Source organism: Bufo gargarizans, chromosome 5 (assembly GCF_014858855.1).
Source record: "Bufo gargarizans isolate SCDJY-AF-19 chromosome 5, ASM1485885v1, whole genome shotgun sequence".
Classification (NCBI taxonomy): Eukaryota; Metazoa; Chordata; class Amphibia; order Anura; family Bufonidae; genus Bufo; species Bufo gargarizans.
In genome coordinates, this window is record NC_058084.1 from 212,048,305 (window position 1) to 212,068,039 (window position 19,735).

Here is a 19,735-nt window from a genome sequence, read left to right on the forward strand (position 1 = left end):
CTAATTGGAGGCATATGGGGGCTAATTGGAGGCATATGGGGGCTAATTGGAGGCATATGGGGGCTAATTGGAGGCATATGGGGGCTAATTGGAGGCATATGGGGCTAATAAGAGGCATAATGGGGCTAATAAGAGGCATAATGGGGCTAATAAGAGGCATAATGGGGGCTAATGAGGCATAAGGGCTGATATGGGGGCTAATGAGGCATAAGGGCTGATATGGGGGCTAATGAGGCATAAGGGCTGATATGGGGGCTAATGAGGCATAAGGGCTGATATGGGGGCTGATATGAGAGGCATAATGAGGGCTAATGAGAGGCATAATGTGTCATCCACAGATGCCCCCATAACAGTGTGTCTTCCACAGATCCACCATAACAGTGCGCCTGTGCACTGACGAGAGACAGAAAGAAGGGGAAAGAATCCGTGGAAGCAAGCAGAGGACGGCACTGCAGACGACTGAATAGCTTCTTTTGTAAGTAAATTGCTTTATTATAACTGTATCCCTGCATATCGCAATTCTCTCGTATTTTGTAATCTTATTGATATATACTTATTTTGTTTGTGCCCCCCCATTTTTGACTGTGGTATCTTTGTGCCCCCCCTATATATTGTTCCTAGAGTCGCCACTGGAGAGCCTACTCACGGATTATGAGGATATTCTCTTCTTGGTGTTCCTCAAAGGAGGTGGCGTCTGCAGATACACCCCTCCCCATCATCCTTCAGTTTCTGCAAGATGGCCTTGACAAAGGCCTTGCTCCATCTACCTTGAGGGTTCGAGTTTCAGCCATTTCAGCTTGTCTTAACAATCCTTTTTCTCAGGACCCGTTCATCAAACGGTTCCTTAAAGGAGCTGGAATATTAAAGCCTACAGTACTGGAACCCATTCCTCAGTGGGATTTATCAGTAGTTCTCAAGGGGTTAGCATCTCCCCCCTTTGAGCCTTTGGAGGAGGTAGATTTCAAGTTTGTCACATGGAAACTTGTCTTTCTCCTTACTGTGACTTCGGCCAAGAGGGTCTCTGAGCTTCAAGCTCTATCAGCGCACAAGCCCTATACCATTTTTTTGCAAGACCGGGTCCTTTTAACATTTCTTCTGTACTTTAGGCCTAAGGTTCCTTCTTTCCAGAATATCAACCAGGTGATATCCCTCCTGGTTATTTCTAGATCTTCTACCTCCTCCTAGGAACCTGCTATATATCCTTTGGATGTCTCGAGATGTCTCCGAATCTATGTGGATAGATCAAAGGAGTTCAGGAAAGATGAAAATCTTCTAATCCTGTTTGCCGGTAAGTTTAAAGGCCGTAATGCGTCTAAACCATCCATCAGTCGATGGATTAAGGAGGCTATTAGGGAATCCTTTGTTTCCCTATCTCTAGACTCTCCAGGGTTTGTATAAGCCCATTCTACGAGGGCTGTAGCTACTTCTTTTGCCAAGAGAAGTCTTCTTCCACTCAACATGATTTGCAAATCTGCCTCCTGGAGCTCTGAATCAAGATTCATCTCCCATTATAGACTAGATGCCAGATTAGCTGAGTACACAGACTTTGGGCAGACTATACTTAGTTCTACCAGTTATGATGGCCCTTCCTAGGGGTTCTTCTTGCTATCTCCCCATCTGTGCCGCTGGTAGGACGTAAGGGAATCGTTAATTTCTAATGATAATTTGTTTTCCCTTAGTCCTAACAGCAGCACACAAATTTCCCACCCTAGTAAGTTTTTTCTTGCTATAACACAATGGGCTGGAGGTGATTCCCTCCTTTATAGGGGAGGTTTAAATGTTTAATTATTACTTGGGCTCATTAAAATTCTGCCGGTCCTACCTGTCCACGAGGGTGGTTAACCCCATCTGTGCTGCTGTTAGGACTAAGGGAAAACATATTATCATTAGAAATTAACCAGTACTCCCCTCTGTATCGGAGGCAACCGTCTCCTGCTCCTCCTCATCATCCAATTTGCACTGAGAAGACAAACTGAGGGTGGTCTGGCTATCAACCTGTGTAATGTCTTAACCCATTTCCACCTCTTCCACATAGAAGTCGGATGGTGACGCTGATAATAGTGTTATCGCTGCTCACCATCTGTGTTGATTCCTCAAAGTTTCTTAAAACCTCACAGAGGTCAGACATCCATGCCCACTCCTCGCTTGTGAAGAACGGACGCTGACTGGAAAGGCGATGACCATGTTGCAGCTGGTATTCCACTACTGCCCTCTACTGCTCACAAAGCCTGGCCAACATGTGGAATGTCGAGTTCCAGCTCGTGCTCACGTTGCACAACAGTCGGTGAGCTGGTAAGCGCTGCTGCAGCGTTGACAGACCGGCGGAAGCTGTCGATGACTTGCGGAAATGGGCACACATGTGGCGCACTTTCACCAGTGGCTCAGGTAAATTGGGGTAGGCTGTGAGAAACTGCTGAACCACTAAGTTGAAGACGTGGGCTAGGCATAGGATGTGTGTGAGATTGCCGAGCTCCAAAGCCGCCACCAAGTTACGGCCATTATCAAACACATCCATGCCTGGTTCTAATGTCACGAGGGTGTCAAGACCCACGCCTGACTCCGTTATACCCGGGGTCAGGAAGTCGCAGCGGTTGGCTGCACGCTCTATGTAAGATAGGGCTGTTTCCTTATGGTAGCTTTCTGGGTTTGCTTTGCAACCCTTTTTGGCTCACTCAGGGATCCGTAGCTCCTTCTCCTCAGCTGTTCCTTGTCCAGCACTCCCAACCTCCTTATATTCCCCTCACACTTCTCTGGTTGCCAGATATAGAGCTTCCTGCCTGGACTTCTATACTGACCCACTGGAGCTGTGTTGCTGCGTTCTCTGGTTGTTGGTCCAGAACGTTTCCCTCCAGATCCCTGTTGGACATTGGTGGTCTGCTGTGGTGGCCCATTTGGGTTTATATGTTTGTCTGTATTGTCTGACCTCTCCCTGGTGTTTCCCTCTTAGTGTCAGTGGTGCGGACTAGCGATCCCACCGGCCCGTTCACTATCTAGGGCTCAGTTTACCTCGGCACCTGTACTAGTCCAACCTGATGTCTCTCAGCCTTTTATGTTGAAGTCGATGCATCAGAGGTGGGAGTGGGGGCGGTGCTGTCTCAGAGTCAGTCTCCTGGCAAATGGCGTCCTTGTGCTTTCTTTTCTAAAAAACTATCTGCAGCAGAAAAGAACTACGATCAGTGGCGTAACTATAAATTACTGGGCCCCACAGCATATTTTTGAATGGGCCCCCCCTCACCCAGTAATTTTTTCACAACCCCTTCCTTTCATGCCGCCCCCATTCCTGTGGCTAGTAAAGATCGCCCTATCAGACCAGACCCGGCAGCTGTTCCATCTATTTTGTACACTGTCTATACTGTCACTGTTTATTATTTCATTGTGTAATACTGTTCAGGGGGTCCTGACAAAATCTTTAGTCCTCCTCCTCCTGGATGAGCCCCTTCTAGGTCAGGGCCCCAAAGCAGCCGCTTCCCCTGCTTCCCCTATAGTTACGCCCCTGCCAGTATGCCAAAGCCGTATTTATGGCCTAAATGTGACAGTCACTTATGCATGTGTAATCCCAGATGTGCAATATATTAGAGGCTTTTTTCACCCCAGTAACCAAAAAGCCGTATTTATGGCCTAAATGTGACAGTCATTTATGCTTGTCTAATCCCAGATGTGCAGTATATGAGAGGCTTTTTTTACCCCAGTATGCCAAAGCTGTATTTCTGTCCGAAATGTGACAGTCACTTATGCATGTGTAATCACAGATGTGCAGTATATTAGAGAGTTTTTTCACCCTAACCAAAAAGTTGTATTTCTGTCCTAAATGTGACAGTCACTTATGCATGTGTAATCCCAGATGTGCAGTATATGAGAGGCTTTTTTCACCCCAGTATGTCAAAGCCGTATTTATGGCCTAAATGTGACAGTCACTTATGCTTGTCAAATCCCAGATGTGCAGTATATTAGAGGATTTTTTCACCCTAACCAAAAAGCTGTATTTCTGTCCTAAATGTGACAGTCACTTATGCACGTGTAATCCCAGATGTGCAGTATATGAGAGGCTTTTTTCACCCGAGTATGCCAAAGCCATATTTTTGCCCTAAATGTGACAGTCACTTATGCATGTGTAATCCCAGATGTGCAGTATATGAGAGGCTTTTTTCACCCCAGTATGCTTAAGCCGTATTTATGGCCTAAATGTGACAGTCACTTATGCATGTGTAATCCCAGATGTGCAGTATATTAGAGGTGTTTTTCACCCCAGTAACCAAAAAGCCGTATTTATGGCCTAAATGTGACAGAAACGTATGCTTGTCTAATCCCAGATGTGCAGTATATTAGAGGTTTTTTTCAACCTAACCAAAAAGCTGGATTTCTGTCCTAAATGTGACAGTGTGACAGTCACTGTCACTAACAGTCACTCTATTCCTCATGGGAATAGAGTGAGGGCTTTTTAGGGATACGGTCACTGAAGGACAGGTTCCAGACAAAGTCACCCCTATCGGAGCGGGTGCTCTGTGTTTGTGACACAAGATCTGCAGGATAATTACTATCCCTTTGGACTTGGAAAGAAAGAATCAGCAACACACGCCAGAGGTGGCAAGAATACATTTTTTTCCTTATCACCAATTTGTTTGAGCCTCATTTATTTTATTTTTGGAACTAGTAAAAGTTATGTTTTAAATTACTCATTGGTTCAGTATATTGTATGGTTTTGAGGAGATTTTGCTGTTGTAATACTTACCAGCTTGTGTAATAACATGAAGACTAAGGAGCAGCATAACACTGGCAGTGCCGGATTTGCATTACAAAATCAACTCTGGCACGAAAAAAAAAAAAAAAACACACCAACCCTTGTCCCCCTCCCCCAAGATATAGTGTAACAATAAATGCCTACAACCTCAATCTCTGGCTTTATGTTAGGAGTAATTTGGATAGGAGAGCGTCAGAGGTGGATTGACCATAGACCTAACACGGAAATTTCCTGGTGGACCGATGCCCAGAGGGCCAGCCAGTGGAAGTTTTTGGGGATGCATTTTGTGCTTCTGGCAGTATTTTGTGATGGACTGTGGTATTTGGCTCTGTTGGGTGGTATAATGTGCCACAATATAGTATTGCTGGTCCTGCCTTCCATCAATTTGGACCCATTTACAAAACGGGGCCACTTTAAGTTCCCAGTCTGCCTCTGGAGAGCGGAGATGAGACAGGTAACAATTTCACCCCCAGTGCCATCTGCAGAACCCAGATACCTTCGTGGTGCCTTCATTTACTAAATGGAAGAGGCAGAGGGGCAGATATGGCAGCAGGGTTGGTCACCTAGTGATATGGTAGTGTGTGATCTGTCATTGTATATCTAAGAGATTCTGCCATTTATAAAGTATATAATACTGAGGACCAATCATATTCAGGCATGTGTGATGATGACACAACATCGATGACATCACAGAAACTAGTGAGGAGCCTGAGGACCAATCAGATTCAAGCATATGTGATGACATCACAGAAGCTAGTGACATCACCAAGTTCTGAGCCTAGGAAAACCACTGGCTGACTTTACCTTGGCCAAATTAACTGTGAATACACAGAGAGACAGATTGGCTTTTGCTTTTGCTGATCAAATCTTTTCTTTGCATCATGGAGATCCAGGGTTTGGCATTCTTGCCTATCTTCTTGTCCATATGGATGCTATTAGGTCTCTGTTCCACGACCACCATTACTGTCATCTTAGGCCATTCAAAATATCCATACATCAGGTAAGAGGGGACGGGGGCCAGACTCCTGACTGTGTAGTATAATTATTAGCATTGCTGCGGTATCATTCCTGGGAGGGTATTATTACATTAGAATTACTATTAGTGGATTATTAATAAAGTCTATAGAACATCAATGTGTCCACTATAAATGTCATAATAATAATAATGGTGGTGATGATAGTAATAATTATTAATTTCTTAACGAGTTTTACCCAGATCCTCTGCTTCTCCGCAGGGACCATATCACTGGGTGTATTGGGGAAGTAATAGCTATATGGCAGGGCAGGTAAAAGTGCATAAATTCTCCTCTGCTCTTGATGAGACATTTCCGACTCATGTCCTAGTAACTTCCAATATTTTGCTTTATTTCACAGTAACACGGGAGAAGAGTTCCCCGAATCGGTGGTCTTCACAGTCGTCTTCATGGTTATATCCATTGTAGGTAAGTGGATGCAGCTTCCTATAGGAAGACTACATGATGAAGATCTCAGTGACTCCAAATCTATGATCACTATCCAGCACTGAGCGGTGGCCATCACTAGAGATTCTAATCATCATTGACTCCTGAAGGTTATTGCAAGTGTTTATAGAAATGACCTATGGAAACCTCTGACTGATAACATGTATTGTTTATTTCAGGAGCTGGCATGGCTTCCGTCAAATACAGGTTCATGATCATTCTTTCTGAGCCATCAGAGAAGCGACATATCATCGGCCAGAGAATCCTCTATGCCATGGGATGGCTGGCATGTATTGGGACAGCCTTGACCGGCGCATTTTCGGTTAGTCAGATTTTATATAAAGTATAAATACACAGAGGAATCAGAACAATTACATGTAGAGGGGTCAATGCTTGGGCCCGGTGTTACCTATATATACTGGGCTGGGCCCCCATTTAGTGTTTGTTCCATAGAAAACATAGGGGCGGAAATTCTATTTGTAAAATGTGCATTTTGCACCAAAAAGCTGGTGTCCATGTGTAGCATCACATTTGCCAAGTGTTTTACACACTTTGCTAAGCTTTTTATGCCTTGTCCGATAAGGTGGAGTGTCGCCTAAAGGAAAGGGGTGTGGCCTAAATGTATCTTCATGTGCGACAAAACATACCAAAATCTTGACAAATTGACAAAAAGTAAAACTATAAAGTGTAAGACACATTTCTGTCCTGAATCTGGGTCCATACACCAGAATAGTAAATTTGTCTAATAACAAGACTGTAATTCGTATTCTTCGTGTAAATTGTGACACTTAGTAAATCTCCTCCATAGTGTCTGATGCTCAGTGGCATAGTGCCAAATGAAGCATGCATTACTATGATACCCCCTGGTAACTATCCTTAGGTATTACTGCCCCTGTGTAATTGCACTCCACCTGCGGACTCTGCTCTTCTGCATTCTAAGATCTCCATAACGAGCTCATTGTGACATTTATATCTCTCTCTACATTCTAGATGAAGACCAATCCCCTCGTCCACAGGATCAGCGCAGGAGTGGCATTTTTCAGTTTTGCCATATACAACCTGTGTCAATCTATATGCCTGTACAAGAGATCCCTCAGCAGTCGTTGCATGTGCTACATTAGACTGGCATCAACCTTGGTGACCATTGTGGCACTGCTCATCTGTATCCTTTTATAGCCGGCTGGTACAATTATTTGTGTAGATATATTAGCATTTTAAGTTATTAAGAAATACAAGTAACATTTTAATAACATTTTGGTTGGTCCTATGCAGGAGTTTTTTTGGCGTTTTGGCCTTAGTATATCTATATTGATTTCCCTAAGACCTTCCAACTGGATAACAATATACGTCTTAATGTTGTGTGCTGGATACACTGGTGATTATCTGCTTCCAGTGACTTTATTGCAGCATAGATGAGACATGACAGTATAGAAAACACAATATTAATAGACTTTTGTTACTTCTCCTTAACATCTCCTTCCAGTTGCTGTAGGTTTGGGCAGCTTCTTCCTTCTATGTACCACTGATAGCTGTAAAGAGGTGAGTTTATGTCTCTATTTGCCATCTTAAGTAACCACATGTGTCCTATGTAATAGTGATATAGAAACTCTTGGTGGATATGTGATCCTCCCACCCAACTCCATACCAGAACCACTGTGGTGAGTACTGCTGGGCACTAATATCTTCTATTCCATCCCTCTCTCTTCTGCAGATCTTCTCTATAACAGGCCTGGTGGGTGAGTGGACGGGATTCTTCGGCTTGACAGTTTACCCTGTCATGAATTATACAGATTTCCAGGTGAGTAGATTATACATGAAAGTCTCATGCGCCCAGTAAGCTGTTTAATGATAATATATTGAAGAAATCCATTTCATGATAAATTTCCCTTTTCTTTTATTCTCAGTGTTTGTCATTAGAGTTGTCCCGAGAAGGCATCTACATCGTTCTGAGGCAAAAGACCCAGGACCCTGAAAACCCCTAATAAAATCTAAGGTTAAGAACCAGGGGCGGAGTGCCAGGAAGACAACTAAAACCATCTGGACATTGCTGGATTTAATACCGAACATGGCATTTACCGGACTTTCCGCAGTTAGATATATATTTTATCTGCTGCATCAAGAGACAGATTCCAGGCTTGGTCTCTGTTCTCACCACTGGACATGGCATTTACCGGACTTTCAGCAGTCAGATATATATTTTATCTGTTGCATCAAGAGACAGATTCCAAGCTTGGTCTCTGTTCTCACCACTGGACATGGCAATTACCGGACTTTCCGCAGTTAGATATATATTATATCTGCTGCATCAAGAGACAGATTCCAGGCTTGGTCTCTGTTCTCGCTACTGGATATGACACTTACCAGACTTTCTGCAGTCAGATGTATATTTAATCTGCTGCATCAAGAGACAGATTCCGGGCTCGGTCTCTGTTCTCAATTCTGGACATGGAATTTACCTGATTGTCCAGAGCTACTTCACATAAAATGTTGACTTTTTACCCCTTTGCCCAGGGGAGGGGCAGTCCTTCAGCCATGGCTCCCTAGAGGTTTCCTCCACTGGGGGTTTTTCCTCTCCTGAGTGTTGAAGGACGACTCTTTGTGAGTTAGAGGTTTTCCATCGACAGGGCCATTTCAAAATTTCTGCCCTTTTAATAAATAAAAGTTACCAGATGAGGTAGCAAACAATGTGTCCGTGTCTCTTTATCATTCATTGTAGGCAACTTATCATAACTAATATTAGATAATAGAGGATAGGAAACTTCTTGGTGGTGATCAGACCAATCTCTGGAAGTGACATGAAGAGCGTGGTAATGGCAAGGATAGATTTTTCTATATAAGTAAACAGCATGTAAGCAGGGGTTGTTATTTTATCGGCATTATAAATTAAATCTTTTTGGAAAAAATATAAAGAGATATCAAAAATACCCAGATTTTACACTTCTGATCTGTCAGAAGAACTGAAAAATGAAAAACACAACACATTCTGTCTTTGGAACATCCATAAGGCCTCTATCACACGGTCAGTATTTTGTATCAGGATTTGCTCATGATTTGGAAGCTAAAAGCAGGACTGGGTACAAAACACAGAAGAGATGCAAATATTCCAATCACAAGTCATCTCTGTTTTGGACCCACTCCTGTTTTCTTTTGGCCTTAGCAATACTGATCAATTACTGACCAAATGCTGGAAAAATAAACAGTGACGTCAACACAAACTTACTGCTGACACCCTCTCCACTCTGTCATGGGGGCCATATTTGTATCAGCGTGTAACAGAACTGGTTCTCTAGCAATCTATATGGAATCAGCAGACGGTGTAAAAAGATAGGGCTCTTTCACCCTATACAGGGAGTGCAGAATTATTAGGCAAGTTGTATTTTTGAGGATTAATTTTATTATTGAACAACAACCATGTTCTCAATGAACCCAAAAAACTCATTAATATCAAAGCTGAATATTTTTGGAAGTAGTTTTTAGTTTGTTTTTAGTTTTAGCTCTTTTAGGGGGATATCTGTGTGTGCAGGTGACTATTACTGTGCATAATTATTAGGCAACTTAACAAAAAACAAATATATACCCATTTCAATTATTTATTTTTACCAGTGAAACCAATATAACATCTCAACATTCACAAATATACATTTCTGACATTCAAAAACAAAACAAAAACAAATCAGTGACCAATATAGCCACCTTTCTTTGCAAGGACACTCAAAAGCCTGCCATCCATGGATTCTGTCAGTGTTTTGATCTGTTCACCATCAACATTGCGTGCAGCAGCAACCACAGCCTCCCAGACACTGTTCAGAGAGGTGTACTGTTTTCCCTCCTTGTAAATCTCACATTTGATGATGGACCACAGGTTCTCAATGGGGTTCAGATCAGGTGAACAAGGAGGCCATGTCATTAGATTTTCTTTTTTTATACCCTTTCTTGCCAGCCACGCTGTGGAGTACTTGGACGCGTGTGATGGAGCATTGTCCTGCATGAAAATCATGTTTTTCTTGAAGGATGCAGACTTCTTCCTGTACCACTGCTTGAAGAAGGTATCTTCCAGAAACTGGCAGTAGGACTGGGAGTTGAGCTTGACTCCATCCTCAACCCAAAAAGGCCCCACAAGCTCATCTTTGATGATACCAGCCCAAACCAGTACTCCACCTCCACCTTGCTGGCGTCTGAGTCGGACTGGAGCTCTCTGCCCTTTACCAATCCAGCCACGGGCCCATCCATCTGGCCCATCAAGACTCACTCTCATTTCATCAGTCCATAAAACCTTTGAAAAATCAGTCTTGAGATATTTCTTGGCCCAGTCTTGACATTTCAGCTTGTGTGTCTTGTTCAGTGGTGGTCATCTTTCAGCCTTTCTTACCTTGGCCATGTCTCTGAGTATTGCACACCTTGTGCTTTTGGGCACTCCAGTGATGTTGCAGCTCTGAAATATGGCCAAACTGGTGGCAAGTGGCATCTTGGCAGCTGCACGCTTGACTTTGCTCAGTTCATGGGCAGTTATTTTGCGCCTTGGTTTTTCCACACGCTTCTTGCGACCCTGTTGACTATTTTTAATGAAACGCTTGATTGTTCGATGATCACGCTTCAGAAGCTTTGCAATTTTAAGAGTGCTGCATCCCTCTGCAAGATATCTCACTATTTTTGCCTTTTCTGAGCCTGTCAAGTCCTTCTTTTGACCCATTTTGCCAAAGGAAAGGAAGTTGCCTAATAATTATGCACACCTGATATAGGGTGTTGATGTCATTAGACCACACCCCTTCTCATTACAGAGATGCACATCACCTAATATGCTTAATTGGTAGTAGGCTTTCGAGCCTATACAGCTTGGCGTAAGACAACATGCATAAAGAGGATGATGTGGTCAAAATACTCATTTGCCTAATAATTCTGCACTCCCTGTAGTAGAATCTTGGGCCACTGTAGGTTAAGTCCTTGACATGTAAGGCTGATTCTAAGTGTGAACTGAGTCTAAGAGTGACGCCTGTCAACTGCCTGTCATACGAATGCACAATAATTGTTTCACTACCACAGCGGACTAGCTATGAATGTTTCTGCAATGCACAGTTATGTACACCCATATACACGCACCCTGCAGCCGGCAAATAGCTGATTTTTAACGCGCTTAATCACTAATTAATTCAAATTGAATTTGTTGGAAAAATTCGGCGAAGCGTCCGAATCAAATTTTTGAAAACTTCACTCATCTCTAGTAAAAACATATACATGGATAATTTAATATGATCTATTCTAAGGGAGCAGTCACACAACCATATCCATTTTGCAGACCTCAAATTGTAGATCCGCAAAACATGAATACCAGCCTTGTAAATTCCGCATTTCTGGATCAGCACATCTTGCCCTTTGTTAGAAATGCTTATTCCTGTCTGCTAAACGCATAAGAATAGGACATGCTCTATTTTTATTTTATTTTTTTGCAGGGCCAACTGTAATGAATGGTTCCCCATCTGATCCGCAAAAAATGCTGATCCGATGTGGACCGAAAATACGGTCGTGTGAATGCTCTTTCAGTGTTTCAATGGAGCCTCATGGTTACTTCTGCTGTTTGCAATATCTCTTTTGTTAAGCTTTACTTTTTGCATATTTTTGCTCTGTGACAGCATATGTGCTTTATTCTTGCGTGTGACATCACAGTTCATATACTTTGCGCCGCATTTTTTTGTATTGGCACACATAAGAGGATATTTTTGTACTGTAATGGGATTGAGCTACAAAAAGGCCATATGACCAATGGATATGATATCAAAAGATGAGGACGAGGCTGAGATTCTGGAAGTAAGACTCATGCAGATCACATATTGATGACTTTAAAGATATTTTTAATTTTGGTGCTGTATTTCTGTAGTGAGCTTGGTTCTGGCACTGTATTTGACTTATAGGCTAAATTCTGGGGCTGCATTTATGTAGTGAACTTGGTTATGGTGTAGTATTTGTGTTATGAGCTTTGTTCTAGTGCTGTATCTACATTCTGTGCTTAGTTTCAGCGTTGTAATTATGTAGTTCTAGCACTGCATTTGTGTGCTAAATATGCATCTGATACTATACTTTGATCTGATACTATCTATCCACATCTGCATTGTCAGGTCCTCTGTCACAGATTCTGTCAAAAAGACCAGACAAAAAAGTCCTGCATGCTGGATTTTTTTTGTGTCTGGTAAAGAAGCAGCATCCTGAGCAGACCCGTTATAGTTAATGGCGCCTGCTCCGTTCTTTTACTTTAAGATTTGAGCTCAATTTATCACTTCCATTATATTTGTCCTTCTGTTCCAGTGAAAGCAGAAGACCAGAGTGTGATAACGCTCTTGTGAACCCAACCTAACAGCAATAGTGCTGTGCCCTCTGTATATCTTTTACCCTTCTCTCAGTGCTTAGTTAACGCCCTGCCAGTGGCATAACTATAAATTACTGGGCCCCACAGCATATTTTTGAATGGGGCCCCCCCCTCCCCCAGTAATTTTTTCACAACCCCTTCCTTTCATGCCGCCCCCATTCCAGTGGCTAGTAAAGATCGCCCTCTCAGACCAGACCCGGCAGCTGTTCCATCTAGTTTGTACACTGTCTATACTGTCACTGTATATTATTTCATTGTGTAATACTGTTGAGGGGGCCCTGACAAAATCTTTTAGTCCTCCTCCTCCTGGATGGGCCCCTTCTGGGTCAGGGCCCCAAAGCAGCCGCTTCCCCTGCTTCCCCTATAGTTACGCCCCTGACTACGATATTGGCAATAGGGAATTATTAGCTATTAAACTAGCGTTTGAAGAATGGCGTCACTTTTTAGAGGGGGCAGTCCACCCCGTCACTGTGATTACGGACCACAAAAATCTTCTGTACCTCGAATCAGCTAAGCATGTCACTCCTAGACAAGCTAGGTGGTCGCTATTTTTTACCAGGTTTAACTTTGTTATTACCTATTGTCCTGGGGCAAAAAATACCAAGGCTGATGCACTATCTCGTTGTTTCCCTGGAGGGGGTAATGTGAGTTATCCGGTACCCATTCTTCAAAGAGGAGTGGTTGTTTCTGCGGTACACTCTACTCTGGAGGGGAAGGTGTTAGAGGCCCAGGGGGACGCCCCGGTCTCTTGCCCCTCAGAGAAATAGTTTGTACCGTTGAACCTGCGTTTCGAATTATTAAAGGAACATCATAATTCGGCACTTGCTGGGCACCCGAGTAGTAAAGCAACCTTGGAGCTATTGTCTCGTCATTTTTGATGGCCAAGGTTGCGTCAGGATGTATTGGACTTTGTGTCTTCTTGTTCTACCTGTGCGCGCGCAAAAGTTTCGCATACACGTCCTGCAGGGTCTCTATTACCACTCGTCATTCCCAATAGACCATGGACACATCTGTCAATGGATTTTATCACTGACTTACCTTTGTCTGTGGGTAAAACAGTTATTTTGGTAGCAGTGGACAGGTTTAGCAAAATGGTACACTTCATTGCGTTACCCGCACTACCTAATGCTAAGACTCTTGCTCAGGTATTCATCAGTGAAATCGTGAAGCTTCACGGGGTCCCTTCCGATGTTGTTTCGGATCGGGGTATCCAGTTTATTTCTAAATTTTGGAAAGCTTTTTGTTCCCGTTTGGGGGTATGCTTGTCGTTTTCCTCAGCTTTCCATCCTCAGTCGAATGGACAGACTGAGCGTACCAACCAAAACCTTGAGACATATCTAAGATGTTTTGTGTCTGAAAACCAAGAGTTGTGGTCATCATATTTACCGTTAGCTGAGTTTGCCATAAATAATCGTCGCCAGGAATCCATTGGCAAGTCACCATTTCTTGGTGCATATGGTTTTCATCCCCAATTCTGTACTTTCAAAGAGGGGGGTCTTCTGGGGTTCCCGAAGAGGAACGGTTTTCGTCATCTCTTTCATCGGTATGGCAGAAGGTGCAAGCTAACTTGAAAAATATGGGAGGTAATTACAAATGCATGGCTGATAAGAGAGTGTGTGACTATGTGTGGTTGTCTACTAGGAATATTAAATTAAAGGTTCCCTCTTGGAAACTGGGTCCTAGGTTCATTGGCCCTTACAAAATTGTAGCCATCATCAACCCCGTGGCTTTTCGCCTGGAGCTACCTCAGACTTTTAAAATCCATAACGTCTTTCATAAGTCGTTACTCAAGAAATATGTTCCACCTCTAGAACTGTCACTGCTGCCACCCCTCCTGTTGTTGTGGATGGTAATCTAGAGTTTCAGATATCCAAAATTGTTAATTCTCGTCGGGTCCGCCGCTCTCTTCAATATCTGGTGCATTGGAGAGGTTACGGTCCCGAGGAAAGAATGTGGGTTCCTGCGTCTGAGGTAAACGCCGACAGGCTAGTTCGGGCTTTTCATGCCTCTCATCCTGAGAGACCTGGGGTCAGGAAGTCGCAGCGGTTGGCTGCGCGCTCTATGTAAGATAGGGCTGTTTCCTTATGTTAGCTTTCTGGGTTTGCTTTGCAACCCTTTTTGGCTCACTCAGGGATCTGTAGCTCCTTCTCCTCAGCTGTTCCTTGTCCAGCACTCCCAACCTCCTTATATTCCCCTCTCACACTTCTCTGGTTGCCAGATATAGAGCTTCCTGCCTGGACTTCTATACTGACCCACTGGAGCTGTGTTGCTGCGTTCTCTGGTTGTTGGTCCAGAACGTTTCTCTCCGGATCCCTGTTGGACCTTGGTGGTCTGCTGTGGTCGCCCACCTGGGTTTATATGTTTGTCTGTATTGTCTGTCCTCTCCCTGGTGTTTCCCTCTTAGTGTCAGTGGTGCGGACTATCGATCCCACTGGCCCGTTCCCTATCTAGGTTTAGGGAAAGCCAGGGTTTAGGCACGTGATCGCCGCACGGGTGAGGAACCCGTCTAGGGACGTCAGGGCAGTCAGGTGCCAGCCGCAAGGTGAGTCAGGGGTCACCACCTTTCCCTCTCCCTTGGGCAGGGCTTTCCCTTTTCCCTCCCTGTGCGTGACGCCGGTCATTACATCTAAGTTGAGTGGCGAGAGCCACAGCTCAGTCTGGTCCCATATCCCCTGCCACAGCTCTACGGCGGTGTGCTATTTGTCACCTAAGCAGATCAGCTTAAGCACGGCCTGTTGATGCTTCCCCACTTTAGTGCTACACTGCTTCCAGCTACCAACTGATGGCTGACTGGTGCTGCAAGAGAATAATTCTGAGGTGGAAGTGGAGGAGGAGGCGGAGGAAGAGAAGTGGGGGATTGAGCCACTAACGTAGGTGGTGGCTGAAACCTTGATGGAATTAGGGCCCGCAATCCTTGGTGTCGGTAGCACCTATGCAATCCCAGGGTACGAGTCGCTCCCGGCCTCCACAACGTTCACTCAGTGTGCCGTCAGGGAAATGTAGCATCCCTGGCAAAAGCACTTGTCCATATGTCAGTGGTTGAGTGGATCTTCCCAGTAACTTCGTTGGTCAGGGCACGGGTGATGTTACAGGACACATGCTGATGTAAGGTGGGCACCGAACACCGTGAAAAATAGTGGCGGCTGGGGACTGCGTAACGAGGGACGGCCACCGAGACCAGACTGGACACATTGTGGACACTGAAGCCCTCAGTGTCCACAAGCCTAAATGGCAACATTTCCATGGCCAGTAATTTGGAAAGTTGTGCATTTAGTGCTATGGCCTATGGGTGGGTGTATGCCTGGGGTAAGGACAATTGTACGCTAAACTGGGACATGGAAATGGATGTTGTCGCTGATGGTGCTTGCAAAGATCCAGGTGCAGGGCAGGAGGCATCCTGGCCTGCGCCTTTGACATGGGATTGGCCAGCACGTAACACAGGGGAAGAGGAGGCAGTGGTGTGACTTGCAGACACAGATTGTGGACCCAGGCGTTCAGCCCACCTATTACAGTGCTTTGATGCCATGTGGGGATCATGCTGGGGGTGGTGAGGTTGCTAGTGTTCATGCCCCTGCTCATATTTGTATGGCACAGGTTGCAAATTACAATTCTTTTGTCGTCTGCACTTTCCTCAAAAAAGCACCAGACTGAGGAACACCTACCCCTTGGCAAGGGAGATTTCTGCAAAGGTGTGCTCTGGGGAACAGTTGCAGGCCTGTTTGGTGTGGCCCGCCTTCTCCTTTTTACCACCCCACTGCCTCTTCCAGCCTGTTGCGATGCTGTGGATTCCTCCCCCTCTGTACTGCTGTTCTCGCTCGGCTTGCCACCTTCCCATGTTGGGCCAGTGACTTCATCGTCCACCACCTCCTCTTCCTCACTCTGCTCATCCTCCTGACTTGTTGACCTAACAACAACCTCGGTTATTGACAACTGTATCTCATCCTCACCATCAACCTCTTGAGACACTAATTGCTGTTGACTAATTGACAACTGTGTCTCATCATCATAGAAGGATTTACAGAGGCTCTACTGACAACAAAACACGGGTTGCTGCTCTCTTCAATATGGCAGTACTTATTGCCAAAGTATTGGGTAAGACTAAAGAGATTCGCAAGATGGAGGGCATTCAGATGGCTGGGTATATATATGATATATAATCGGATTACAAATAAGGTAATATAACCGTTTTTATTTGTTGCATGTATATAAAATAGCATAAAATAACACCAGACGTCATGGCGTCTTGCCTACAAAGTGTAGGGTAAGTGGATGGATATACAGTATATATATATATATATATATATATATATATATATCCCCATCTGGCTAATGGTTAAGATAATAGGTAGGTAAATATACTATATATGTATATCTGGATAAAAGATAATTAACCTACTTATGCAGGTGATCAGTCTGCATTGAGGTCCTATTTAGAACTTATAGATGTGCACATGTGAATAAAAAAGATCAAGTACTGGTATAAGTCCGCTTGAATCCTGGTAAACAGTCACTTAGGAAAAAAGAAAAAAGAACAGTCTTACCCCATAAATCTGGGTCTCAGGGAGCTGTTATGGAGTAGTATTGGCGATGATCCGATCCTAGATGGCGTTGGTGCGCACGTGGTCCTCGGCGTCTCACTCTTTTCTGACTTCCTGGGTCTCTGCTGCGCTCCACGTAGTACAGGTCACTTTCTGTACTACGTGGAGCGCAGCAGAGACCCAGGAATTCGGAAGAGAGTGAGACGCCGAGGATGCCGAGGACCACGTGCGCACCAACGCCATCTAGGATCGGATCATCGCCAATACAGACACTCCTCCATAACAGCTCCCTGAGACCCAGATTTTTGGGGTAAGACTGTTCTTTTTTCCTAAGTGACTGTTTACCAGGATTCAAGCGGACTTATACCAGTACTTGGTCTTTTTTATTCACATGTGCACATCTATAAGTTCTAAATAGGACTTCAATGCAAACTGATCACCTGCATAAGTAGGTTAATTATCTTTTATCCAGATATACATATACAGTACAGGGGATATATACATACTGTTTATCCATCCACTTACCTTACACTTTGTAGCCAAGACGCCATGACGTCTGGTGTTATTTTATGCTATTTTATATACATGCAACAAATAAAAACGGTTATATTACCTTATTTGCAATCATCTGAGTGCCCTCCATCTTGCGAATCTCTTGTGTCTCATCATCATCATCCGCCTTGTGAAAAACGAATTGCCGTTCCCCACCATCATCTTCTTGTGACTGTGGATGCTCAAGAGTTTTGGAATCAGGGCACAAGATCTCATGTCCCTCTTTAATCGGGCTTGTCAAGAGGCCCAAATGAAGGAATGGAGCTGAAAAGAGCTCCTCGGAATATCCGAGTGTGGGATCGCTTGTTTGGCAAGACTCTCCATGGTGGGAGGAAGGAGGATCAGGGTGAGGATTGTGTTGACCAGACTCCTGGCTACTGAGACTGGACTTGGTGGAAGACAGGGTGGTGCTTAACTGACTGGAAGCATTATCTGCTGCAATCCAACCGACCACCTGGTCGCACTGGTCTGTCATCAAGAGTGGTGTCCTGCGCCACCCTGCAAACTGGGACATGAAGCTAGGTATCATGGATGATTTTTTTTCTTGTGCTCTGGCATCAGTCACAGTTTCAACACGGCCTCTTCATGCACCATCAGCATCACGGCCACTTCCCTGTCCCTTACTGCTCGCCTTCTTTACAGTATATTAAATGTTATATATGCTTGAAAGTATGTTGCACGTACAGTAGTGTAGGATTTGTAAGTGTATATGCCCAAAAAATTTAAAAGCTATTTGGGATGTGGAAACGTCACTCAGGAGATATACCGCAGATAATGTTGCTGATGTCAGCAGAGGCTAAACAAAAATCACAGGGAATGTCACAGGTATTTGGGATGTGGAAACGTTACACAGGAGAAATACTGCAGATAATGTCGCCGATGTCAGCAGCGGCTAATATAAAATTACAGGGAATGTCATAGGTATTTGGGATGTGGAAACGTTACACAGGAGAAATACTGCAGATAATGTTGCTGATGTCAGCAGCGGCTAATATAAAATTACAGTGAATGTCACAGGTATTTGGGATTTGGAAACGTTACACAGGAGAAATACCGAAGATAATGTCGCTGATGTCACCAGCGGCTAATAAAAAATTACAGGGAATGTCACAAGTATTTGGGATGTGGAAACGTCACACAGGAGATATACCACAGATATTGTCAATGCTGTCACCAGCGGCTAATAAAAAATTAGTGTTCGGCCGAGCATGCTCGATCAACACGAATGAGAATACCTATGAAACCATATCCAGTAACCCCATTGCAGAGATTCAGAATCAATTAAAGAGTCTCGTTCATAAGTATGTTATGCATGACTTCCTTTCTAATCGTATGGCTGAAAAATGTATATCTTTGTTTCCTACCAAGCCCTCTTGGTATTTCCTACCTAAAATACATAAGTTGCTGAGCCGACCCCCTGGCCATCCTATAGTGGCGGGGATCGGCTCGGCGACTGAACCTTTGTCTAAGTATATCGATTGGCTATTGAGACCCGTGTTAAAAAAGGTCCCTGCATATGTACAAGACACTAATGACTTCCTACTGTCACTGAAGGATTTTCACTGGCAGGAGGGATATATTCTGGTCTCTCTTGACATGGAAAATGTATACACCCGCATACCGCATGGGGCAGGTATAACTGCGGCAATGGATGTATTAAGCAATACTGGAAAAAGTTATATTTTTGGCCAATTTATCAGAGAGGGCTTGGAGTTTGTGTTTAGCAACAATGTATTCAGATTTGAAGAGCAGTGGTACAGACAAAAAATGGTACGGCCATAGGGACAGCAGTATCATGCACATTGGCTAATACAGTATATATCTGGCCAGATTTGAGGATAATTTCATTTTTTCACTAGAAAACCCATTTCTATTCTATATAAAATCTTTCCTAAGATATGTCGAATTGTCGATGACATTTTCTTAGTCTGGTCAGGGAATGAATCACAATGTATAGAATTTGTAACTTATCTGAATGACATGAACGATATGAATATGAAGTTCACCTTTAATTATGGCAACCAGAGCTTGCAGTTCTTGGATGTGGCTGTGGTGGTGAGGGGCGATGAGTTCACGGAGGGCTATTGCA

At 44.0% G+C, this 19,735-nt stretch overlaps 1 protein-coding gene across 1 annotated transcript; it reads left to right on the forward strand.

The window, feature by feature from the left end:
- The first annotated feature begins 651 nt into the window (after positions 1-651).
- Positions 652-8,180, forward strand: LOC122939387. The gene is made up of 7 exons (XM_044295456.1): positions 652-965; positions 6,113-6,180; positions 6,378-6,520; positions 7,189-7,360; positions 7,682-7,737; positions 7,910-7,996; positions 8,103-8,180. Exons 1-7 carry the CDS (start codon positions 652-654, stop codon positions 8,178-8,180), a joined length of 918 nt encoding a protein of 305 aa, XP_044151391.1.
- The last annotated feature ends 11,555 nt before the right edge of the window (positions 8,181-19,735 follow it).

What these genes read in the sequence shown, in the direction of transcription:
- LOC122939387 (XM_044295456.1), top strand. Translation starts at nt 652, where the DNA reads ATGAGGATATTCTCTTCTTGGTGTTCCTCAAAGGAGGTGGCGTCTGCA. An exon ending in TTGGAGGAGGTAGATTTCAA is followed by an intron (nt 966 to 6,112) that starts GTTTGTCACATG and finishes TTTATTTCACAG; the next exon opens with TAACACGGGAGAAGAGTTCC. An exon ending in CATGGTTATATCCATTGTAG is followed by an intron (nt 6,181 to 6,377) that starts GTAAGTGGATGC and finishes TGTTTATTTCAG; the next exon opens with GAGCTGGCATGGCTTCCGTC.